Source organism: Halichoerus grypus, chromosome 14 (assembly GCF_964656455.1).
Source record: "Halichoerus grypus chromosome 14, mHalGry1.hap1.1, whole genome shotgun sequence".
NCBI lineage: Eukaryota > Metazoa > Chordata > Mammalia > Carnivora > Phocidae > Halichoerus > Halichoerus grypus.
Window position 1 is genome coordinate 51,813,525 of NC_135725.1, and position 25,678 is coordinate 51,839,202.

The 25,678-nt window shown below is 38.3% G+C and overlaps 2 protein-coding genes across 4 annotated transcripts in view; one reads left to right on the forward strand and one right to left on the reverse strand.

The window, feature by feature from the left end:
- PLAA (phospholipase A2 activating protein) overlaps positions 1-5,900 on the reverse strand; it is a 37,361-nt gene extending 31,461 nt beyond the window's left edge. The window contains exons 1-2 of one of the 3 annotated variants that reach the window (XM_036122849.2): positions 5,348-5,478; positions 456-520 (exon numbers count right to left, since the gene is read on the reverse strand). Coding sequence is in view for 2 of the 3 variants with exons in the window: in XM_036122847.2 (XP_035978740.1) it covers positions 5,348-5,496 (149 nt within the window). In the remaining variant the exon portion in view is untranslated. Of the gene's footprint in view, positions 1-455; positions 521-5,347 lie in introns of all 3 variants that reach the window. The other 2 variants (XM_036122847.2, XM_036122846.2) reach the window with 2 other exon arrangements.
- Positions 5,901-8,108: 2,208 nt separating this feature from the next.
- Positions 8,109-25,678, forward strand: part of IFT74 (intraflagellar transport 74) — a 91,313-nt gene continuing 73,743 nt past the window's right edge. The window contains exons 1-6 of the mRNA XM_078061323.1: positions 8,109-8,302; positions 10,593-10,731; positions 14,578-14,713; positions 16,723-16,771; positions 18,259-18,357; positions 18,520-18,580. Coding sequence (XP_077917449.1) covers positions 10,612-10,731; positions 14,578-14,713; positions 16,723-16,771; positions 18,259-18,357; positions 18,520-18,580 — 465 coding nt within the window. The 5' untranslated portion in view covers positions 8,109-8,302; positions 10,593-10,611. The remainder of the gene's footprint in view (positions 8,303-10,592; positions 10,732-14,577; positions 14,714-16,722; positions 16,772-18,258; positions 18,358-18,519; positions 18,581-25,678) is intronic.

The following is a 25,678-nucleotide window of genomic DNA, read 5'->3' on the forward strand; positions in this document are numbered from 1 at the left end:
TTCAAAGAAAAGCATAAACTCACAATGCCAGGGGGAATGAGAAGAAAAAGAAACAGGAATACAGCTTTGAATACTGAAAGCTGGGTTGAAAAATAATAAAGGCTATAGGAGACCTGAGAAAATTGAGTTCTAAGCAGGCATTAGACAAAGTAGAGGACCAATCTACCAATGAATCCCCAAAAAGCTCAAGAATATTAGCAGCACAATCTAGAAATAGGGACAAAAAAAGAGTAGGAACTAGAATAAGGAAGACTACTGAAAATCTTCAGAATCAGTTGGAAGCTGAATCATAAGAAAAAAATCTTCAAAGGAAGTTATTTGGTAGTAGCTATTTTTAACTTACCCACTTTATTTTTTTAAAATGTTAGAAAGCATTTTATCAACAGGCCTAAAGAAATCCAAAAGATAGGACATGTTTAAAAATCTATTTTATATAAACCACTAAATCTACTTACTTGTGACTCTTAGCACTTCCCAGTATAGATGTTTATGTGCATCTTTTTTAGTCATCTATGAAGTTCTGAAAGGCAAAATCCAGATCTAGTCGTCTTTATATCTCCCCAAGTTCCTAACACAATGTTATATTTGGTAAGCATTAAATATTTCTTTTCTTTTTTTTTTAAAGATTTTATTTATTAATTTGACAGAGAGAGAGACAGCGAGAGAGGGAACACAAGCAGGGGGAGTGGCAGAGGGAGAAGCAGGCCTCTCGTGGAGCAGGGAGCCCGATGCGGGGCTCGATCCCAGGCCCTTGGGATCATGACCTGAGCTGAAGGCAGACGCTTAACGACTGAGCCACCCAAGCGCCCCAGCATTAAATATTTCTTGAACTGATGAAAAAAATACTTAATACCAGTGTTAAGGGGGGGAAAAAAAAAAAAGGCAGCTACATACCCCAGCCAGACAACTGCCCTTCTTGCACCGAGGAAAAGTCTGAACTTTTCTTCTTTAGAAAAGCTGAAAATCTTTGACTAGAAGGACACAAGGCATAGTTGAGTCTTGGGGTATGAGGAAAGTGTACATTCACAAGGGCAATGATCCTCCAGGCAGGAGATCAGTCCAGTGAAATGGTTCAGCCAGATAACCCAGCCAGCAAACCCCAACTGTGAGCAGACCCTCCCAGGAGCTTTTTAGTGCTCCACTATAACAATGAGCACAAAATAAGGATTACCAGACATCTGGGAAAGCTCTCTCCACCATGAAATATAGTGATCAAAATAAACAGGCATGGGGAAAAAACCAATTTGAAGGAAACAGAACACTAAGACTAACTTAAAAAAAAAAATCATCACTATTATTCTTAGAGCTAGAAGATATTGCAACCATGGAACAAGAAGATAATTTCACAAAAAGTCAAGGCAATTTCTGAAATAATACAGTAGAGAGAGAGAGAATTCAGAAACAAGTTCAATATCTGAATTAAAAGTTCCGAAAAATAGGACAGAGAAAATCAAGAGGAAGAAATCTAAGAACTGATTTAAGAAAATGTCCCAGAACTTACAGACATGAGTTTTCACATTAAAGGGCCCACTAATGGCCCTGAACAATGCATGAATATACACTGCTTTCCAGAGAGAAAAAAAAATAATAGCTCAAGAATCAGATTGGCTTCAGACTACTCAAATGTAACACTAGAGGCTAGAATACAATGGAGCAATGGCTCCTTAATTCTGAAGGAAAATTATTTGGGAATTAGAACAATACAAACATTTAAATTATTACTCAAGTAGGAAGACAGAATAAAATCATTCTCAGACCTGCAAGGTCTTAATACATTTATCATCAGTGCACTGTATTTCTGGAAGCTCCTGAAGAATATGCCCCAATAAAGCATCAAGAAAGAAAACTAAGAAAGTAAAAGGATACCGATAACAGAAACCCAATACAAGAAGCCCAAAAGAGGGAACTGTGGAGAGCACAATGAAGGGAGATTTCAGGATTTGTTGTGCACCAGGGGTAGACAGACCAAGGTCAGAAAGTTTTCATTGCCAGGAAGATGAACTACAAAATATCCAGGGTGTCTAAAGGTCTTGAGAAGAGATATAGACAACTAGCAAAGAATATGAAGTTGAATTAGTGACAAATACATAGAAAATGAAGCAAATGAAAACCCAAAGCAGGGCACTTACTAGCTACAGAGAGATCATAAAATGGTTGAGGAAAAATTATCATAGTTTATTCCACAGCTCCAGTGTAAATAGACTTTATGCAGTCATAAAATACTGATTTTGTCTAAATTAAGGTTAACTATTAGGGTCAGAGCATAGAAAAGATGCATATGTGATGGGGGTTGGAAGGGCGTAGAAAGAGAGCTAAATTCTAATACTCCGTAGTAGGAATACAAAATGCCTAAAATATTTTAAAAATAAAAATAGCAATAAAGCACTTTATGCATAGACGTGGAAGTAAAATACAAAAAATAAGCAGTTAAAAGAGATAAAAATTTTCCTCCAAGAAAAGGAAACTGGGGGTTGGGAAGAGAATGGTTCCTATTTCTCAACAAACCCCATGGAACCACTGGACTTAGGACCCAAAATGCTGAGTGTTTACATGAGGAAGAAGTCATTTCAACCTCAGTATGGTCAGGGAAGATTTAAAACACAACCTTATATCTGAAGTTGCATCTTTCAAATATGGGTAGTTTTCTTTCTTTCTTTTTTTAAAGATTTTATTTATTTATTTGACAGAGAGAGCGAGAGAGCACAAGCAGGGGGAACAGTAGAGGGAGAGGGAGAAGTGGGCTCCCCGCTGAGCAGGGAGCCTGATGTGGGGCTATCATGACCTGAGCCGAAGGCTGACGCTTAACCATCTGAGCCATCCAGGTGCCCCTCAAATATGGGTAGTTTTCAAAAGGCACACAATAGTTGATAACAGACTTGAGAAATCCAGCTTAATTTGAAGTGGGCTTATAATAAGAGAGGCCTGAAGCAGTCTGAAACAATGGCATGTTGACTGGTTCAGTTCAATGTACAACCAAAAAATAATGTCTCCATTCTGAAGCATCTTCTGAAGGCCCAGAGAGTTTCTGGATTTTCAATGGGCTTTTGCGAAAGACACAGTATCTGGTTTAGTGCATCCTGGAATAGAATTATTTTGCTTCCCTAAAACTAAATTAAATTCCCCCATCATTCCCAATCCAATTGTACACTAACTACCCTGATCCAGAACTCTATCAACAATGTACATGGGAAAACAATTTTCATTTATTATTTGGCCGCAAACTCTTATAGCACTTCATTAACTTTATTAACATACCATGAAATAGAAATTGTCAGGATGTCAGCCTTGAGGACACTTTTTATATGGATGTAGAAAAGACTCATCACCCAGTGACTATGAGATGCCCTACTCTGAGTAGTTGGAAATGAGAGATAAACAATCTTATCTCACTAATCACCCACCATCTACTCCTGTGCCTGGCACAATGGTGGCTCTCCATCAGCGTTAGCTGAATAAATTCACGGATGGTTTTGAAAACAAAATAAAAAACATGAGTTAAAAAAAAAAAAAAAACACACCACTTTTCAAATAGATGATTTCAGCCTCAAATTCCTGAAGCTCCTGAAAAATGCAAATGCTCCAGTGAGTTAAGCTCTTGTCAATCTAGCAGAGTCCTACAAAATGTGTAAAGTTTAATGACAGGACTCAACTATGACAGCAGGCATCCTTTAGATACTCCTTACTGCAATATTTATACCCTACTGGGTATATGCTTCTCTTAACTCAATTTCATGGATATAAGCTTAATCAGTAATTACACTCAAATACACAGAAAGTTATGTATTAGTGTTACTAAGTGATTTGGAATATCACAGAATCTTAGAGTTAAAAGAGACCTTTAGAGATCATCTCATCCAATTCAATATAGGAGGTTGCTCTACAATATTTCTAGTCTGTTTATCATCATGTATTGGCTGCACTACAGCAAAAGCCTCCAAACAGATTTCCACATTTATCCCTTTGCAATCCAATCTCCACCAGCAGCTAGCACTACTTCTCAACAGGTCAATCAAATCATGCTGCTCCCTGCATGAAACTCACTGAAGGCTTCTGCTTACTCTTTCTCACAGCACTCATACCATAGCATCTGGTTCCAGCCAACCTCTGGCTCCTGTCCTCACCTCACAGCTCATTCCCTCCTGCACAAAGGGACTTGCCACTTTCTTTCTTTTTTTTTTTTTTTAAAGATTTTATTTATTTATTTGAGAGAGAGAGAGAGCGCAAGAGGGGGTAGGGTTAGAGGGAGAAGCAGACTCCCCGCCGAGCAGGGAGCCCGATGTGGGACTCGATCCCGGGACTCCGGGATCATGACCTGAGCCGAAGGCAGTCGCTCAACCAACTGAGCCACCCAGGCGCCCGACTTGCCACTTTCTTAATCCAGGGTCTCTGTGCTTGATCCTCCTACTGTCTACAGGGCCCTTTGAATTCATCCCTCCTCATTCCTTGCTCCCATGACCAGGTCCATCTTGGTGTCAGCTTTAAAAAACAAAACAAAACCGAAACCCTCCTCGGAGGGGCTTCCTTCTTTAACATCCCTCCACTCAATTCTATATTTATATTTGCTTTTTTCATAGTACACATGCCAATGAACAATTATTTTACTTTTTTCTGATCTGCCTTCCCTCCCAGATTATAAGAAAGCTCCATAAAAACAGGGAACTTGTCTGTTGTCTTATTCTTCTTCAGGACTGTAAACAAATAGGAGGCACTTAACCAACAGTTTTCATCTGTTTTTATGCATGGTTACCCAAACTCTGAGTGAAACCTATACTAATGGGAGACTCCTCCATCTAGGCCCACTACAGACCTCAGACTAAGAAACTCTCATTTGGACAATGAGGACAGGAGCCAATGCAACTTTCTGCCACGCAATTTTTGAGAACTAAGGTTCTCAAAAATTAAATTTGAGGGAACACTACAGAGCAAATTCTAGGGAGAGAAGAGCCTTCACTTCAATTACATGTGAGATGTTTCACAATGTTTCATTTAGGGGGGTGCACCTAGCATCAGTAAATTTTCAAATCTAAAAGAAACATGGGAAATCATCGCCCAAAAGATAAGAGGTTCGTCCAAGGTCACCCATCCGTCAGTGGTCAAGTTAGGACAAGAATGTACATCTCTGTTTCCCGAAAGCGGCGCTCTTTCCACCTAAATCTCACAGGTTTCGTACACTGTGCGCCCGGAGTACTAGTGCTCTCAGAACTGGGAGGGAGCGCGGACTGGAGTCAAGGCCGGGAAGAGTGCAAGGTTAACAGCAGGGAAAAGTCCCTCTCTTCCCATCAGCAGTAGGAAGCTTGCAACACAGGCGGGGGTGGGTGGTGGGAGCCCCCGGACTCGCAGAGCTCACCTGTCTGGGACCCAGAGGCGGGTAGTGCGGTCTCTGGACACGGACACAAAGGCCCCCGGCGGATAAAGGCTGCATACCAGGCCCCGCACGTCCAGCTCGTGGCCCGGGAGCGAGCAGCTCAGCCGGTACCTGGCGGCGCCGCTCGCCATGACCCTCGTCTCTCCGGCGCCCGGGGCCCAGGCACCGCGCGAGATCAGTCCGCAGGGGAGGCCGGGGGTGCGCCGGGGCGCGGCGGCCGAGGGGCCTGCAGGTGAGGGGCCGCTGAGGACCGGAAGAGCCCGAGAGCCGGTGCGGAAGGGCGACGGGGAAGGGGAGCGCCGAACGGGCCGAGTGACACAGCAACCCTGACTTGCACACCGGAATTCATCATCTGTCTCAGCCCGCCATGACGCAAAGCGTGTGCGTCCCGGCTGCTGAGGCCGACGCGGAGATGAAGCTCGCTTCCTTCCCGCGCCTCGGACCGCCAGCCAAGGAAGAGCTAACGTCCGGCCGTTTCGCCCGATCGCCCCAGTCCAGATCCTTTCCGAGCCCGAGTCCTCTCCGAGTCCTGGCTGAACTGCTTATTGTAGTACAAGATGTGGCCCGGGACTACAAATCCCACAATGCCATGCGCCAGTGGGACCTGAGACTCCGGGGCGCCGAATCCGGATATTTTTAAATCTTCATCCGAGGGGCTGCGCGCTCTCTTGTGGTTGAAAAAGATTGCTTCGGTTGATGTGTCAGGGCAGCTTAGCCCCGATTTCACCAAACCTACTTTGCAGTCTCCGGAGATTTTCACAAGCTAAACGTTGTTTTTTAGTTAAAACGAGAGAGCTAGGGACCAAGTTGTAATCAATCGTTTGCCTTAAATCCTGTGAACCCTAAGTTGCGTCCTTGGTACTCTAAAAAATTTAAATATTTTATGTGTTAAGCAATTCTAAGGTATAGGACATTTCTCCCAACTGTGACATCTGCATACAGATGACAAATGCTGGGCCCCCCTCCCTTGTGTCTGAAGGCACTCAGGGGGAAATCTCCGTGTCAGTAATTTCTCTCAGACAATTCTGTATACGGAGTAGTTGGACAAAGGTTGTAGGGAAGGAAATAATCTTTTTTCTTTCTACCCTTCTAGGCTTTCCGTGGGGCGCTGTAACAAAAGACAGATTAACAAGAGAAAAACAAATTTATTAACATGTATATGTCCTATATACAAGAGAAACTCAGAGATGAGTACTCAAAGAGATGGCTAGAGTCTGGGCTTAAATAACATCTTAACAAAGGAACAGCATTTACAGAAGAAAAAAAAAGGACCTAAAGTCTTTAGAGGCAGCAAATTATGGAGAGGCAAATATATGGGGGAACTAATGGTAAATAAAGGCCAGTTAGTAAAGTTTGTTATGTAGATTCCTCTGTGTAGTCTAGGCTGACAAAGGGTCTAAAGTCTCCCATGACTAAATTTGTCCTTCCTGGTAGGGAGAGGCAAGAAGGGACACCTTTGAAAATTTATGTCCTGCTTTTAGTCAAATAGGGGAATGGTAGCTTTTCTTGTATCTCCTTCCTTCCAATTGCATTTAGCTCAAAATAATCCTTATACGAAAGTGGCATATTTTATTTTATTTTATTATTTTTTTAAAGGTTTTATTTATTTATTTGACAGAGAGAGAGACAGCGAGAGCAGGAACACAAGCAGGGGGAGTGGGAGAGGGAGAAGCAGGCTTCCAGCCGAGCAGGGAGCCTGATGTGGGGCTCGATCCCAGGACCCTGGGATCATGACCTGAGCTGAAGGCAGATGCTTAACGGCTGAGCCACCCAGGCGCCCTGAAAGTGGCATATTTTAGAGTGGCAAATGTTACTACCATTCACTACAGTGACCAAAAGAATAATAAATGACCACTACAAATATGTTGGGCTCAAATGGGAGAATTACATAAAAATATTTTACAAACTTGAAGTGAGAAGTTAGCCACATGACATTATTTCATTTTCTATTGGATTCATTTTAAACTACTTGAAGGCAGACATACTAGAAAATAAATCTGGATATAAATAAAGTATGCAAGTTGGAAATAATGTAAAAAACGTTAAAAGTCCATATATATTTAGGTTATGAGTATAGCTGCAATCACACTAACTCTATAGGAAGACTGGAAGAAAACAAACGGCTACTTTACTAGAGAGGTGGGATTTGAGATGAAGTAGTTCTTACATTGTGTTTTTTAAAAATACTGATACTAAAATAGTTATTTTAAGACAACTGTCCGTTTAATTCATCCTTCCTCACAAACTTGGATCAAAAGAACTCTGAAAGGAAGCTTCCAACCAAATGAGGAATAGATGGTACCAGAAACGCATCTATACTTAATGTTGTATACGTTGTGCAGTCCTAACAGGAAGAAAACCTACCTCTAATAAGAAGTAAAAAGACTGTACAAGGCTGCCTACCACAAATAACTTTAAACAGTTTTTATTAAAAATGAAAGCACGTGTGAGGTGACATAGCAATATAATAAAACCCGCCAGGAGTGAATTGAGGTCGGGCACACAATCGGACAGGTTGCTGTAAGTATAGAGAACACTAAAGTTTTCCAATAAAGTGTTCTTTCTCAGCCAAGTCGCCGTTTTCTATTTCTTCCCGAAAAGCGCGGAGGTATTCGGCCACAAAAATTAGCCCTCCAATCTCGCGAGAGCAGTTTACTCTCGCCTCGCTTGTAGTTACCAGGGGCAGAGGCCGAAGATTGGCCAATCAGGACGAGGGCTCTCTCCCCGCCCCGCCCCCGTTGCCGGGATACGCAGTCACGCGGGGCCGCTAGTGGTTCGGCCTGAGGGTCCAGGAAAGCTGCGCGTGCACTAGCGAGGAGTCGCGAGTCAGCTAACCGGTACCGAGAAAGACTGGTGGGTTCCGCCGGGGTGGCGGCCTAGTGAAGAAGTTGGAGCTCCCCTGACCGCTGCGACTTCCCTCCTAACGCGACGTAGGAGGTGAGAAATCCCGGGTCTCATTTATCCCTCCCTCAGTCCCTTGGGAGCCGGTTATCTCACATTGGAGAAGCTGGTCCGCTCCAAAGAAAACACATCTGAACTTCTCCCCTCTTAGCTGTTCTCCTCAGCCTGTCGCCAGGCTAGGGAAGTCCGACTCCAGTCCCGCAAAGCGTGTGGAGAGACCTCCTCAGTCTCCTGAGGAAACCTGACAAGGCGAGACCAGAGAGAAGGATTCCAGAGCCTCAGAAAGAAAATTCACTGTGGGCTGAGGGATTTTACTCAAAGTAACAGATTCTGTCTCGTAATAGCAGCTCTCCACTTCTTCATATATGTTAAAATGGCTGGTTTAGGGAGGATAATGGTAGCAATAATTAGGAGGCAGATATTTTATATGTAGTTTCTGTAATCTTGACATCAGCTCGTTAAGGTACAGCTCATTGCCACACTTGGGTCCTACAGATGAGGAAACACATCCAGTGGGGGTTATATAGCTGGTTAACTGTCAGAGTTTGTGTCACTCATTTTTCTGGAACCAAAGGTCAGGCTGCTTCTCTGTGTGAAAAACGGTGGAGATTATGTGAATGTTTGCGTGAATGACCCAGAGTTAGTGGCATGTTTGTTACTAGTGACCCTTTTTATTTTACTTCTGGAACTGATCTAATGCTAAGCTTTTTCCAAGACAAGGCAGTGGCAATCAGGTGGAAATTTTATATATTGTACATTTTCTTGAAGTTATCAGGAAAGCTAGAGCAATAGACTTAAATTTTACATTGACAATAGTCATACCTCATTTTTCTTGAGCTTCACAGATACTGAGGTTTTTTGTGGTTTTTTTTGTTTTGTTTTTTCACAAATTGAAGGTCTGTGGCAAACCTGCATCAAGCAAGTCTACTAGTGCCATTTTCCCAACAGCATTTGCTCACTTCATGTCTGTCACATTTTGGTAATTCTGGTGATACTTCAAACTCTTATATTTGTTTCTTCATCTGTGAATAGTGATTAGGACTTGCTGAAAGCTTAAATGATGGTTAGCATTTTTTAGCAATATTTTTTCACTAAGGTGTAAATTTATGTAAACATAACTGAAACAAAATTTAAGGAAACAATACCCTTCCTTTGTACAGTGAACTCTTATATTTTTTATTTCATGCTTAAAGTATATTGATCAGAACCTGCCAAATTGTTTTCACAAGCCACTAATAGGTCGTGACCCATAATCTGAAAAATGCTATTCTAAATTATCAGCCAAACTTTAAATAATATATTCTGAGGGGAATAGGAGGGGGCTGATAAACTGGGAGAGAATGAGTGAATTAAGGAACTGGTTTAAAGGGGGATGTAGTGAGAATAAAGATGAGACGGGTATAAGGAATGGAGATAAGGTCAGAGAATGAAATATTTCAGGTGATACTGAGGTGAAACAATTCCAGGTGATGACAAGCTCCAGGTCCACCCACAGCTATGGATGACTGAAATGGAGTTGAAATAGTAACTGAAATTTAAGTCAGGGAACTGTGACCTAGAATGTTAGGTATTGAATCCAGTATCCCCGTGGAAGTCATCCAGGACACTGGTGGAACTGAAATAGACTGAACTAGGTACAAAAGACTTTAGTGAAGACGGGTGGAGAGGTTAGGTGGTCCCTAGATAAAAGCAACCAGGAAAGATCCAAGGCAATAAGGTTGCATGCATTCCCTGGTCGTCAGAGAATCTTGTTCATTTTTTTTTTTTTTTAAGATTTGGAAGAATAGTATTTTGAAAGTGACGCTGGGGAGCAAGGGGAATGTTGTACACTCCCTTTGCTTTGGATTTGTGGATTGAGAAGCTAAAACAGCCTTTACTACTGAAAGTGTTTTTGGGGCAAGCTGGGATTCTGTTAAAGAGTAAAATGAAGTATTTGATAACAGGATTGAGACTATCAGGGAATGAATCATAGACCAAGAGCCGAGAGAAAAAGTAGGGAGAGAAGAAAGGTGCTGGATATGTCAGAAAAGAGAAATTTTACTAGAATATGGGAAGAGCTGAAGACACAGGGACTTGCATTTTGGTAAGAAAATAGGGAACTGAGGAAGGCATAGTATAATAAATGATTTCATGGTTCCATACTAAATGTAACAATGTCAAATTTGAACAAAATGAAGCTGGTTTAGCCTTGTAGTGGTACTTGGAATGGCAGTTTGCAAGAAAAGTTATTGTGGATTAAATATCTGAAGGAAAGCTATGTGGATTTCCAGTGTCTTGCTATAGAAAATACCAAAGGAGAATTGAACTGTTTCTTGTTTCCAAATAGTGGTTAAAGTGAACGCACAATGGCCAGTAATCACAAACCTTCAGCAGCTCGCCCTGTTTCACGAGGTGGAATTGGGTTGCCTGGAAGACCTCCTTCTGGAATACGACCCCCCTCAGGAAATATTCGAGTGGCAACTGGAGTAAGTTTCAAACAATTCTATTGAATTCTTGTGCGTATGTCCTGGTAGAAGTTGGAATGCCTGTCTATAGTAATTCTACTTTGTTCTTTCTTTATTCTGTCAGCATACTATTATACATGATTTTTTGGGGGAAAATACCTAGAAGTATAAATGTGGGAGGATGTCTGAAAGACATTATTGAGAGAAGATGCCTGCTAATATTGATACTCAAATTTATTTTAAAGGTAAAATAAGTGGTATAGTTTATTGGTGCCTGCATCAAATGAAATGGAATAGACAAGAAACAAAATTAGACATACATAAGAACATAATGATTAAGGTGACATTTCAAAATAGTTGGAAAAGCGTGAAGCATTCAGTAGTGCATTCAAATAATGGGTAAACGATTTATTTTTAAAAAATCGACCCCTCCACACAGAATTCTAGATGTTTTAGCAACTTTATATTTAAAAAATGAAACCATCAACATACTAGAGGAAAATATAGGCAAGTATTTCATATAAACTTGGTGTGGACTAGGCCTTTGTAAAACAGAAACACCAAGTACTGAAAAGGAAAGTATTTTTATATTTATATATTTGAATTTTTAAAAATTGAAAACACCTTAAAAAGTTCAAAATGACAAATCAGTAAAAAATATTTGCAACATATATATCATAAATACAGTTCAGAATCAAAATGAAAAAGCAAACTTTACTAACTTGTAAGAGCTCTTTCTATAGGGCGCCTGGGTGGCTCAGTTGGTTAAGCGACTGCCTTCGGCTCAGGTCATGATCCTGGAGTCCCTGGATCGAGTCCCGCATCGGGCTCCCTGCTCGGCAGGGAGTCTGCTTCTCCCTCTGACCCTCCCCCCTCTCATGTGCTTGCTCTCTCATTCTCTCTCTCTCAAATAAATAAATAAAAAAAATCTTTAAAAAAAAAAAAAAAAAAGAGCTCTTTCTATAGTAAGGCTATGAACCCTATGTTCAATCAAAATTACATGAGATATCATATCAAACTATTGTAAAATTCATCTGAAACAAAAAAGCAAAAATAAGGAAAAGTACAGTACTCTAATATAAAAACAGATTATTAATAATAAGTAAAACAATATTTTGGTTGCTACAGCAGCCTGGAAACAAACTAGAAAATGTTAGTAGCTTAATGTGAAATGGAGAGTGTCATAAATCAGTAAGAGAAACATATACCACATTTAAAAAAGTTGGATAAACATTATAAACTGATAATTCTAAGTAGAATAATATCCTGTAAAGATGATTATTACAGTTTCATTAGAATTATAATAGTGAAAATTTGAGAGCAACTTAAATTACCTTACAACAGGTAAATCTTAAATGAATTATGATATATCTATCCTTATAATAGGCTATTAAGTAGTCATTAAAAATTACTTTCAAAGAGTATTTGAGGAAATTATATATCTCTATAATACAGTATTAAGTGTAAAAAGCAATGTGGTGTCAATTGAACATAAAAATATACATTTATACACACATAAAAAGAAATTAATATGCCAAAATATTCATAATAATTTTTCTGATGCTTGCAACAGATGGTTTCAACTCCTTGTATGTCAAGCTTATACAGTAGGCTAATTGCAAACTAGAGATAATGCTGGGTCCTGTGTTTAATTCATAAGAAGAACAGTAATTTTTGGCGGGAAAAATTTTGGTAAAGTCAGGTTTTCTTAAACTTTACAGATTTTTCTAGAGTTTCAGGTAGTATTATCAACACCATCAACTTATATTGAAATGATTTTTCTAAAGTCTTCACATATATGGTACTGAGTTATTAAAAATTTTTATTTTGGTAAGAATTTATGCTTCCTAATGAAATATTTATGAAAGAATTTGGATACTTATTGGCCACCTACTCCATGCTATGTGCTTTACCCATTTAATGTTTGTAGTTTTTAAAATATTGATGCTTGCTGTAAAACATACAAAGGAAAAGTATCAGAGTTCCTTCCTACCCCAGGAATAACTATTGTCAACAGTGTGATGTGTATCCTTCAGACTTTTTTCTGTTCCTTTACAAACACTAACACCATGCATATGAGATTGTATGATTTTAATATTTTCTAAAATGACCATAATACTATATACATTGCTATGTATTTTATCCATTACCTTCAGTAATATATTTTAAGTATATTTTCATATAAATACATGTGTCTATTCATTCTTTTAAATGTGTTTAATTTTAATTTATACTTCTCTGTATTTTCATTTGATAAAGTTTACCTAGGAAGAGATTTAGCATTCTCTTCCAAAGATCACTCAGGATAACCCTGAACTCATTTCATTTGAATTTGTGGTTAACAGTGTTTCTGTGTCCAGCATATTCTTTGGAATGTTTTACTGTTGCTGGTTCCCCCAGTAATTACCAAGTAATTCTCAGAATCACTTAAGAATTATGTTAGCTGATAGGATTAGAGGCTACCAGCTAAGTATTAAAGACAATCAAAATGAACGACAATGGTTATATATAATCACTATCTAAAATGTCTACTACATATTTAATCTACTACTTTATTCTTTGGCAGAGAATGGAGCAAAAGGAAAGAAAGGATGGAAGATAAACAAAAGAAGGATAACTTGGAACAGCTTTGGGTGGTCTCATACCTTCCCAACATATCCATGTTGTATGAACTGACAAGAAGGGAGTCTTTTTCTCCCCCAAAGATTTTATTTATTTGAGAGAGAGAGAGAGAGAGAGAGCGAGAGAAAACACAAGGGGGGAGGGCAGAAGGAGAGGGTGCAGCAGGGAGCTGGACGACCTGGGGCTCAATCCCAGGACCCGAAGGCAGGCACTTAACTGACTGAGCCACCTAGATGCCCCAAGAAGGGAGTCTTTTGTTCTTTCCTCAGAGTGTATAATGTTATATTGGATTTTGCAGACCTGACGTAGAGAATCATATAGAGTAATAATATGAATGCTTGTTGAATGATGTTATCCTTAACACTTACTTGGCTATCTTGTGACGGAATTATGTATGATTTCAATTTAAAAATGAAAATGTCTTCTTTTTTTGTGATTTTGAATGTAATATATACTTATTGTAATGATGCTGAAAACACCAAATTGTGAAAAGGATAACATAAAAATGAACTATAATATCATTATTTTATATGAGGATAACCATTGTTACTGTTTTTTATATAATTCTCCAGATTTTTTGTTTTACAAAATGGAATTATGAATATTGTTTTATAAACTGGTTTTTTGTATATTACAACTTATTCAACCATTTCTTATAGTTAAATAAGGACAAATATGTGTATATTTAGTTCCTTTCCAATTTAGAGATGTTATAAATAATGTCTCCACATAGAATTTTATTTATTTATTCATTTAACCTTCTTTTTCTTTCTTTTTTTTTTTTTAAAGATTTTATTTATTTATTTGACAGAGAGAGACACAGCGAGAGAGGGAACACAAGCAGGGGGAGTGGGAGAAGGAGCGAAGCAGGCTTCCCGCCAAGCAGGGAGCCCAATGCGGGGCTCAATTCCAGGACCCTGGGATCATGACCTGAGCTGAAGGCAGACGCTTAACGACTGAGCCACCCAGGCGCCCCATTTAACCTTATTTTTCTTGAAATATAGTTGACATAGAATTAAAATTTTTTTTTAGAATTTTACATTTTAAAGAAATGTGCTGTTTAATGTTCACAGAATTTTAAATGTGAAGGAATTTTATTTAATATTTCATATTTCAGAAATTCAAAAATATAAGGACTATTTTACAAATTAAATAGAATTTTAATTTTGAAAATATTCTCTATGTAGTCTTAACAGTGTAGTATTTTTCTCATTTACTAAAACTGGAATCATGTTTTTCATTTAGATGCCACCTGGAACAGCAAGACCAGGCTCTCGTGGCGGTCCCATAGGGACAGGAGGAGTTCTGTCTTCTCAAATCAAAGTTGCTGACCGTCCTGTAACACAACAAGGTTTGAGTGGAATGAAAACTGGAATGAAAGGTATCTATTTTAAGAAGATAAGTATATTTTATATAAGAAGTATTACAGGGGCACCTGGGTGGCTCAGGAAGTTGAGCATCTTCCTTTGGCTCAGGTTATGATCTAGCAGGGGTCAGCAGGGAGTCTGTTTCTCCTTTTCCCTCTGCCCCTCCCCCTACTTGTGCGCGCTTTGTGTCTCTCTCAAATAAATAAATAAAATCTAAAAAAAAAAAAGTATTACAGTACCTTATTCCTAAATGAGAATTATAAAAAGCCTATTTTATTCAATTTTTATTCCTTGGTTCACAAGACTGTGGTTAGGGTTAAATAAAAGAATGAATGTGAAAATACATTGTGAACTAGAGAGTAAATACATTTGTGAGCTATTTTAATCTTCATTTTTCTGAACATGGAATTTGTTATAACTTGAAGAAATTTGGAATAATTTGAAGAAAAGCTCAGGAATGAAAATTAGATTCTAGTACTACATAGAAATATTCTGAAATACTTTTTGATATAAAAGTCACACTGTTAAGATATTTATGTATTTATGAGAAATGAGTCAAGAAGTGTTACTTTTTCTAATATTTAATGCTTCATTATAATATGTAACTCCCTAAGTAAGGAAATAAGGCTAATGTATAGATTTTTACTGCATCTTCCCTTGTGCCTCTGTGTTTAAAAGGCATAATGGTACACTACATGTTATGATTCAAAAAATTGGTTTGTGATATATACAAATCAAAGCATGGTGAACTCTATAATGAGTTTTTTATTTTCTATATTTGTGACAAATGACTTATCAGGGATGAAGATATTCTGGGAAAAAATTAATTATAAGATATTATACTACCTTGTATAATATAGTGTACCATGCCTTTGAGAAGTTTTCTTTATTGTAATACTACTTAGCTCACTCAATATTAAAAAACAATTGTTTAGAAATGCTTGCTTAATAATGATCAGTATTGTGAAAAAGTGTAAAAATTATATAATTGTTTAGTCTTTAAAAATGTATTCATAGAAATGTCTGTACATTTTATATTATTAAAAAATACTATAGATAATTTATCAAATATTTATTACTATATTGATTTCTCCTACAGAACAGAACCAATATCAGTTAAGATGGTTTCTACCAATATACTTCAGAGTCTTACAGGAGAGTTCTGATTATTACCACTATGCACTACTATCTGCTGTGACTTGTTCTTACCTGCTTTGGTGCCCCATTTCCCATTCTAACATATTCTCTCTCTCTTCTGAGCATACACCTCACAGTGCTCTCTTCCCTTACTTCTCCCACCTTGCAGAGCACTTCATCTCTCAAGGTTTGGGACATTGAGCCTAGGAATATTTTCTTATTCCTACTGAAATAACTGAAATAAGATAATGTTTCTAAAAAAAAGGTCTCTGAGACAAATTATGAAAAGTCATAATCTCTTGCATTGAGAAATTCACAGCCTAAATCTGCACTGTTCATTATGATAATCAATAGCTACATGTAGCTATTTAAATTTAAATTAATTAAAATTATGTAAAATAAAGATTCAGCTCTCCAGTAGCCTCAGCCACATTTCAAGTGCTCAATAATCCCAAGTAGCTACTTTATTGGACAGTGGTGAGATAGAGTATTTCCACTGTTGCAGAAGGTTCTCTTGGATAACCCTGTTCTAGACTTTCTTAGTTTGCATTCAGTCAACCTGACCTGTAGAGTCTACTGTCTTAACAGCCCTACCTCTAGTCCCATTTTTGTGGTCTTTATTCAAGTTTCCATTATTACATGATGCTAAGATATTCTCTCTTCATTTCACCCTGACATCAAGAGTCACACGCTCTACCGACTGAACCAGCCAGGTGCCCCGGTGTTCTTTACCATTTTAACGATTCATCTTGATTATCAAATTTATTGGGGCACAAATAAAGACTATCAGAATTGTGGAGTGTAACTATGGTTGTGCTTTGGCTTGGCTATTTTGGTGGCATTTCCAAACTGAACAGTAGTAATTAAAAACTTTTTTTTTTTTTAGGTCCCCAGAGGCAAATTTTAGACAAATCTTACTATCTTGGGCTTCTTCGGTATGTTTTTTCCTATGTATGGTCATGAAGTTTTAACTCTGGTACTTATTAATAATGATAGTTAGGTATCTTTTGATTTCTAAGAATTATTTTGTGTTCTAATATAATTTCTGGTTAATTTGGCTGTGTTACAAAATATATGTGATAATACAGTTAGGCTAAGATTTTAAATTGTATATATTTGCATGTAGATGATGTCAAGTTCACTATTTTTCATATAATGATAAGAATAATCTTTTATGCTTCTTTGACTAATTATTCTGAAATATATTATTCATATCATTGACATGTCACTAGTTGCATCTAATAAGAAAGGGAAAATGTGGATACTTATTTATGATATATTAACTAGTGTAGGGTTTTACATAAATGTATATTTGGTCATTTGCTACAAATGTGACCTAATTTTAATTAATTTAAAATGTTTATTATGTGGCTCTAAGTATTAAGCTCTAAACTGAGAATTTTTTTCTTATTCTCTACCTACCTTTTTCTTGCTCAGATGTCCTACTATCTCCATTTCCCCATTTTACTTTGTTTTCTTCTTGGCTCATCATCTAGATCTTCTTTCTCTCTTACTTCCATTTCATTTAATCCATCTTCCATCATGTCCTAAAAGTTCTGTTTTCTTAGTTCTTCTGGATTCTTTCATTTCTCAATTATCAGAATCCTTTATGATTCTCAGACTTCTAGAAGGCAATAAAGAGAAATGTAGGTTTTCCCCATCAGTCCATTAAGGTTAGCATTAACCTAAACTAACATCAGCAAAAAAAAAAAAAAATAGTGAGGCCATCAGTTGTATAGCATCTCTTGATATCCAGCCACTTTTTAATTAAAAGAAGGAAAAGTTAAAGAACTATTTTTCATCATAGCATTTCCGTGCTTCTTCAGGATTTGTGCTTCAGCATAAAAAAATAGTTCTAGCTATTTATGTAATTGTTTGATGCTATAGCAGTGGTTCTCAACTGGCAGTGATTTTTGTCCCCTAGAGAACATTTGGCAATTTTTAGACAGATTTTGGTTGTCACAGCTGGGGTTGAGGGGTTATGCTACTGACAACTTGACCAGGTATACTGTTAAACATCCTACAGTGCACAGCATAGCCCCTTCCCCACTGTCAGACTTATTCTTTAATGACCTAAAATGTCAATAGTGCTGCTTTTGAGAAGCCCTGTCCTAGAGGGTAGCAGGAGCTGTAAGGGTGACAATTAAGCATCTACTTCTGTCTAAAGGTTGTTTGTTTGACCAGGCTTACATTCTGGTCCTAGTTCATCTTAATGATTAGAGAATCTCTTTTAGTTTCTTATCAAAGTTGGGATATGCCTCATTCTTAGTTAAACAAGCCACATAAATTGTTTTTCTTTTCTTTAGTGAAATTGCACAAAACCATTTATATTGTTAACACATGAGAAGTTTGCTTTGTTTGACTAGAAAGGCTCTTTTCTGGATTAGAAGTATTGCTAACTTTCTAATTTCTTTTCATTTAGAAGTAAAATAAGTGAACTTACAACAGAAATTAATAAACTTCAGAAAGAGATAGAAATGTACAATCAAGAGAATTCAGTATATTTGTCATATGAAAAGAGGTAAGTAATTTTGGAGTTAAAATTATACAAGATCTTTTTTATTAATACACAACATTTAATGTAATATATTTCAGAAGTTTAATACTGAATTCATAGTTATATATAATGTTTGTAATGTTCCTCTTATTTATGTGTTTATGAATATTTGTTTTATGCTTGCAGAGCTGAGACTTTAGCTGTTGAAATCAAAGAGTTTCAAGGACAATTAGCAGACTACAACATGGTATTTGCTCTTTTCTGAGATTTTTTTGAGTATTTTTATTGCTTTTTGCTACTTTAAAAATATATTATTTTAAATACCGAATAATACATGAGTAACAAGCGTATACTAAAAGATTGAAAACAGGGAAAGTGTACAGATTAAAGTATCACTTTGCTTTTTCCCTCATTTCCCTCCCCAGAAATAATTTGGCTTAACAGATTGATATGTATTCTGCCAGTCTTCTTTTTTTTAAAGAACAAGTCTGTTGTTGTTGTTTTAAAGATTTTATTTATTGATTTGAGAGAGACAGACATAGTGACAGAGAGCGTGAGCGGGGAGGAGAGGGAGAAGCAGGCTCCCTGCTGAGCAGGGCGCCCGACGCAGGACTTGATCCCAGGACCCTGGGATCATGACTCGAACCGAAGGCAGACGCCAACTGACTGAGTCACCCAAGCGCCCAATTCTGCCAGTCTTCTTCTTTTTTTTTTTAATGTTTCAAGTTTTTATTTAAATTCTAGTTAGTTAACATATAGTGTACTGTCAGTTTCAGGGGTAGAATTTAGTGATTCATCACTCACATATAACACCCAGTGCTCATCACAAGTGCCTTCCTTGATACCCATCACCCATCTAGCCCATCCCTACCCACCTCCCTCCATCAACCCTCAGTTTGTTCTCTATCATTAAGAGTGTCTTTTATGGTTTGCTTCCCTCTCTCTCTTTTTTTTCTTTCCCCTGTGTTCATCTGTTTTGTTTCTTAAATTCCACATATGAGTGAAATTATATGGTGTTTGTCTTTATTGACTGACTTTATTGATTCTAGCTCCATACATCTCATTGCAAATGGCAAGATTTCATTCTTTTTTATGGCTGAGTAATAGTGTGTGTGTGTGTGTGTGTGTGTGTGTGTATCATATCTTTATCCATTCATCAGTCGATATCCATTCATCAGTCGATGGACTTTTTTTTTTTTTTTAAAGATTTTATTTATTTATTTGACAGAGAGAGAGCGAGAGAGGGAACACAAGCAGGGGGAGTGGGAGAGGGAGAAGCAGGCTTCCCGCGGAGCAGGGAGCCCGATGCGGGGCTCGATCCCAGGACCCTGGGATCATGACCTGAGCCGAAGGCAGACGCTTAACGACTGAGCCACCCAGGCGCCCCAGTCGATGGACTTTTATGCTCTTTCCATAATTTGGCTATTGTTGATAATGCTACTATAAACATCGGGGTTCATGTTCCCCTTCAAATCAGTGCTTTTGTATCCTTTGGGTAAATATCTAGTAGTGCAATTGCTGGATCATAGGGTAGTTCTATTTTTAACTCTCTGCGGAACCTCCATACTATTTTCCAGAGTAGCTGCACCGGTTTGCATTCCCACCAACAGTGCAAGAGCATTCCATTTTCTCCGCATCCTCACCAACCTCTGTTGTTTCCTGTATTGTTTATTTTAGCCATTCTGACAGGTGTGAGGTAGTATCTCATTGTAGTTTTGATACGTATTTCCCTGATGATAGGTAATGTTGAGCATGTTTTTATGTGTTAGCCATCTGTCTTCTTTGGAAAAATGTCTATTCAAATCTGCCTTTTTCTTAACTGGATTATTTGTTTTTTGGGGTGTTGAATTCATAAGTTCTTTTTTTTTTAAGACTTTATTCATTTGACAGAGACAGTGTGCGAGTGCACAAGCAGGGGGAGCGACAGGCAGAGGCAGAGGGAGAGGGAGAAGCAGTCCTCCCCACTGAGCAGGGAGCCTGATGTGGGGCTCAATCCCAGGACCCTGGGATCATGACCTGACCCGAAGGCAGGCGCTTAACCGACTGAGCCACCCAGGCGCCCTGAATTCTAAGTTCTTTATAGATTTTTGGATACTAACCCTTTGTCAGATAAGTCATTTGCAAATACTTTCTCCCATTCCAAAGGTTGTCTTTTATTTTGTTGATTGTTTCCTTCACTGTGCAGAGGTCCCAATAGTTCATTTTGCTTTTGTTTCCTTTGCCTGCGGAAATGTGTCTGGTAAGAAGTTGCTTATAGATGATGTCGAAGATGTTACTGCCTGTGTTCTCTAAGATTTTGATGGTTTCCTGTCTCACATTTAGATCTTTGATCCATTTTGAATTTATTTTTGTGTTTGGTGTAAGAAAGCAGTCCAGTTTCATTCTTCTGCATATTGCTGTCCAGTTTTCCCAACACTATTTGTTGAAGAGACTTTTTTTTTTAATTGGGTAGTCTTTCCTGCTTTGTTGAAGATTATGATCATATAGTTGTGTGTCCATTTCTGGGTTTTCTATTCTGTTCCACTGATCTGTGTGTCTGTTTTTGTGCCAGTACCATACTGTCTTGATCACTACAGCTTTGTAATATAGCTTGAAATTCAGAGTCCTGATGCCTCCAGTTCTGTTTTTCTTTTTCAAGATTGCTTTGGCTATTCAGGGTCTTTTCTGGTTCCATACAAATTTTAGGATTGTTTATTCTAGCTCTGTGAAAAATGCTGGTGGTATTTTGATAGGGATTGCATTAAATGTGTAGATTGCTTTCGGTAGTATAGATGTTTTAACAATATTTGTTCTTCCAATCCATGAGCATGGAATGTTTTTCCATTTCTTTGTGTCATCTTTCATCAGGGTTCTATAGTTTTCAGTGTACATGTCTTTTAGCTCTTTGGTTAGGTTTATACCTAGGTATCTTATGGATTTTGGTGCAATTGTAAATGGGAGTGATTCCTTGATTTATCCTTTCTGCTGCTTCATTATTGTACAGAAATGCAACACATTTCTGTACATTGTTTTTTTTATCCTACTTTACTGAATTTGTGTATCAGTTCTAGCAATTTTTTTTGGTGGAGTCTTTCGGGTTTTCTATGTAGGGTATCATGTCATCCGCAAATAGTGAAAGTTTGACTTCTTCCTTGCCAATTCAGATGCCTTTTATTTCTTTCTGTTGTCTGCTGAGGCTAGGACTTCCAGTATTATGTTAAATAACAATGGTGAGAGTGGACATCCCTGTCTTGTTCCTGACTGTAGAGGAAAAGCTCTCCGTTTTCCCCCATTGAGGGTGATATTAGTTGTTGATCCTTCATATATGGCTTTTAGGATATTGAGGTATCTTCCCTCTATCTCTACTTTGTTGAGAGTTTTTATTAAGAATGGATGCTGTACTTTGTCAAATGCTTCTTCTGCGTCTATTGAGAGGATCATATGGTTCTTTTCTTTTATTAATGTGGTGTATCATGTTGATTGATTTGCAAATATTGAACCACCCTTGCAACCCAGGAATAAATCCCACTTGATCATGGGAATGACTCTTAATGTACTGTGGGATTTGATTTGCTAATATTTTGTTGAGAATTTTTGCATCCATGTTCATCAGGGATATTGGCCTGTAGTTTTGTTTTTTAGTGGAGTCTTTGTCTGGTTTTGAAATCAGGGTAATGCTGGCCTCATAGAATGAGTTTGGAAGTTTTCATTCCATTTCTATTTTTTGGAATAGTTTGAGAAGAATAGGTATTAACTCTTTAAATGTTTGGTAGAGGGGCACCTGGGTGGCTCAGTCGGTTAAGTATATGCCTTCAGCTCAGGTCATGGTCCTGGGGTCCTGGGATTGAGCCCCACATGGGGGTCCCGTCTCAGCAGGGAGCCTGCTTCTCCCTGTCTCTCTGCAGCTCCCCTTGCTTGTGCTCGCTTTCTCTGTCTCTCTGTCAAATAAATGAATAAAATCTTAAAAAAAAAAAAAAAAGAACTAAGTGGATATAATAATATCCAGTAATTATAATAAAAAGAAAGGTTTGGTAGAATTCCCCTGGAAGCCATCTGGCCCTGGACTTTTGTTTGTTGGGAGAGTTTTGATTACTGCTTCAATTTCTTTGCAGGTTATGGGTCTGTTCAAGTTTTCTATTCCTGTTTCAGATTTGGTAGTTTATATGTTTCTAGGAATTTATCCATTTCTTCCAGATTGCCCAATTTGTTGGCATATAATTTTTCAAAATACTCTCTTGTAATTGTTTGTATTTCTGTGGTGTTGGTTATGATCTAGCCTCTCTCATTTGTGATTTCGTTTATTTGGGTCCTTTCTCTTTTCTTTTTGGTAAGTCTGGCTAGGAAGTGATCAATTTTATTAATTCCTTCAAAGAACCTGCTCCTGGCTTCATTGATCTGTTCTGCTCTTTTTGTTTCTCTATCATTTCTTTCTTTTCTTTTTTTAGAGAGATAGAGAGGGAGAAACAGCACGAGTGGAGGAGAGGGGCAGAGGGAAAGGGAGAGGGAGAATCCTAAGCAGATTCCACACCCAGCATGGAGCCTGACTCGGGACTCAGTCTCAAGACCCTGAGATCATGCATGACCTGAGCTGAAATCAAGAGTTGGATGCTTAACCGACTGAGCCACCCAGGCACCCCTATATCATTTATTTCTGCTCTAATCTTTATTATTTCCTTTCTTCTGCTGGCTTTAGGCTTCACTTGCCATTCTTTTTCTAACTCCTTTACGTGTGAAGTTAGGTTGTATATTTGAGATTTTTCTTGCTTTTTGTGGTAGGCCTATATTGCTATATACTTCCTTCTTATGACCACTTTTGCTGCATCTCTAAGGTTTTGGACCATCATATTTTCAGTTGTTTCCATGTATTTTTTTTTTTTTTAATTTCTTCTTTAATTTCCTGGTTAACCCATTCATGCTTTAGTAGGATGTTCCTTAACTGCCATGTATTGTGGTCTTTCCAGATTTTTTCTTGTGGTCTTGTGGTTGACTTCTTCCAGTTTTATAGCATTGTGGTCAGATAATATGCATGGTATGATCTCAGTCTTTTTGTACTTGTTGAGGCCTGATTTGTGACCCAGTATGTGATCTGTTCTGGAGAATGTCTCATGCGCACTTGAAAGGAATGTGTATTCTGCTGCTTTAGGATGGAATGTTCTGAGTCCATCTGGTCCAGTGTTCATTCAAGCCGTTGTTTCTCTGTTGCTTTTCTGCTTAGATGATCTGTCCATTGCTGTAAGTGGGGTGTTAAAATCCTCTACTATTATTGTGTTATTATCAATGAGGTTTTTTTATGTTTGTTACTAATTGCTTTATACATTTGGGTGCTCCCAAGTTAGGAGCATAAATATTTACAATAGTTAGATCTTCTTGTTAGATAGACCCCTTAATTATGATATAGTGCCCTTCTTCATCTCTTCTTATAGTTTTTGGTTTAAAATCTAGTTGTCTGATATAAGTATCGCTACTCTGGCTCTTTTTTGACATCTGTTTGCATGGTAAATCGTTCTTCATCCCTTCACTTTGAATTTGCAGGGGTCTTTAGGTCTAAAATGAGTCTCTTATAGGCAGCATATAGATGGGTCTTGTTTTTTTCCGTTCTGATGCCCTGTGTCTTGATTGGAGCATTTACTCCATTTACATTCAGAGTGGTTATTTTTTTTTAAATTTTTTTATTGTTATGTTAATCCCCATACATTACATCATTAGTTTTAGATATAGTGTTCCATGATTCATTGTTTGTGCATAACACCCAGTGCTCCATGCAGAACGTGCCCTCCTCAATACCCATCACCAGGCTAACCCATCCTCCCACCCCCCTCCCCTCTAGAACCCTCAGTTTGTTTTTCAGAGTCCATCGTCTCTCATGGTTCTTCTCCCCCTCCGATTTCCCCCCCTTCATTCTTCCCCTCCTGCTACATTCTTCTTCTTCTTTTTTTCTTTCTTAACATATATTGCATTATTTGTTTCAGAGGTACAGATCTGAGATTCAACAGTCTTGCACAATTCACAGCGCTTACCAGAGCACATACCCTCCCCAGTGTCCATCACCCAGTCACCCCATCCCTCCCACCCCACCCCTCACTCCAGCAACCCTCAGTTTGTTTCCTGAGATTAAGAATTCCTCATATCAGTGAGGTCATATGATACATGTCTTTCTCTTTCTGACTTATTTCGCTCAGCATAATACCCTCTCGTTCCATCCACGTCGTTGCAAATGGCAAGATCTCATTCCTTTTGATGGCTGCATAATATTCCATTGTATATATATACCACATCTTCTTTATCCATTCATCTGTTGATGGACATCTTGGCTCTTTCCACAGTTTGGCTATTGTGGACATTGCTGCTATAAACATCGGGGTGCATGTACCCTTTCGGGTCCCTACTTTTGTATCTTTGGGGTAAATACCCAGTAGTGCAATTGCTGGATCATATGGTAGCTCTATTTTCAACTTTTTGAGGAACCTCCATACTGTTTTCCAGAGTGGCTGCACCAGCTTGCATTCCCACCAACAGTGTAGGAGGGTTCCCCTTTCTCCGCATCCCCGCCAACATCTGTCGTTTCCTGATTTGTTAATTTTAGCCATTCTGACTGGTGTGAGGTGGTATCTCATTGAGGTTTTGATTTGGATTTCCCTGATGCCGAGCGATGTTGAGCACTTTTTCATGTGTCTGTTGTCCATTTGGATGTCTTCTTTGGAAAAATGTCTGTTCATGTCTTCTGCCCATTTCTTGATTGGATTCTTTGTTCTTTTGGTGTTGAGTTTGATGAGTTCTTTATAGATTTTGGATACTAGCCCTTTATCTGATATGTCATTTGCAAATATCTTCTCCCATTCTGTCAGTTGTCTTTTGGTTTTGTTGACTGTTTCCTTTGCTTTGCAAAAGCTTTTTATCTTGATGAAGTCCCAATAGTTCATTTTTGCCCTTACTTCCCTTGCCTTTGGCGATGTTTCTAGGAAGAAGTTGCTGCGGCTGAGGTCGAAGAGGTTGCTGCCTGTGTTCTCCTTTAGGATTTTGATGGACTCCTGTCTCACATTGAGGTCTTTCAACCATTTGGAGTCTATTTTTGTGTGTGGTGTAAGGAAATGGTCCAGTTTCATTCTTCTGCATGTGGCTGTCCAATTTTCCCAACACCATTTGTTGAAGACACTGTCTTTTTTCCATTGGACATTCTTTCCTGCTTTGTCAAAGATTAGTTGACCATATAATTGAGGGTCCATTTCTGGGCTCTCTATTCTGTTCCATTGATCTATGTGTCTGTTTTTGTGCCAGTACCATACTGTCTTCATGATGACAGCTTTGTAGTAGAGCTGGAAGTCCGGAATTGTGATGCCGCCAGCTTTGTTTTTCTTTTTCAACATTC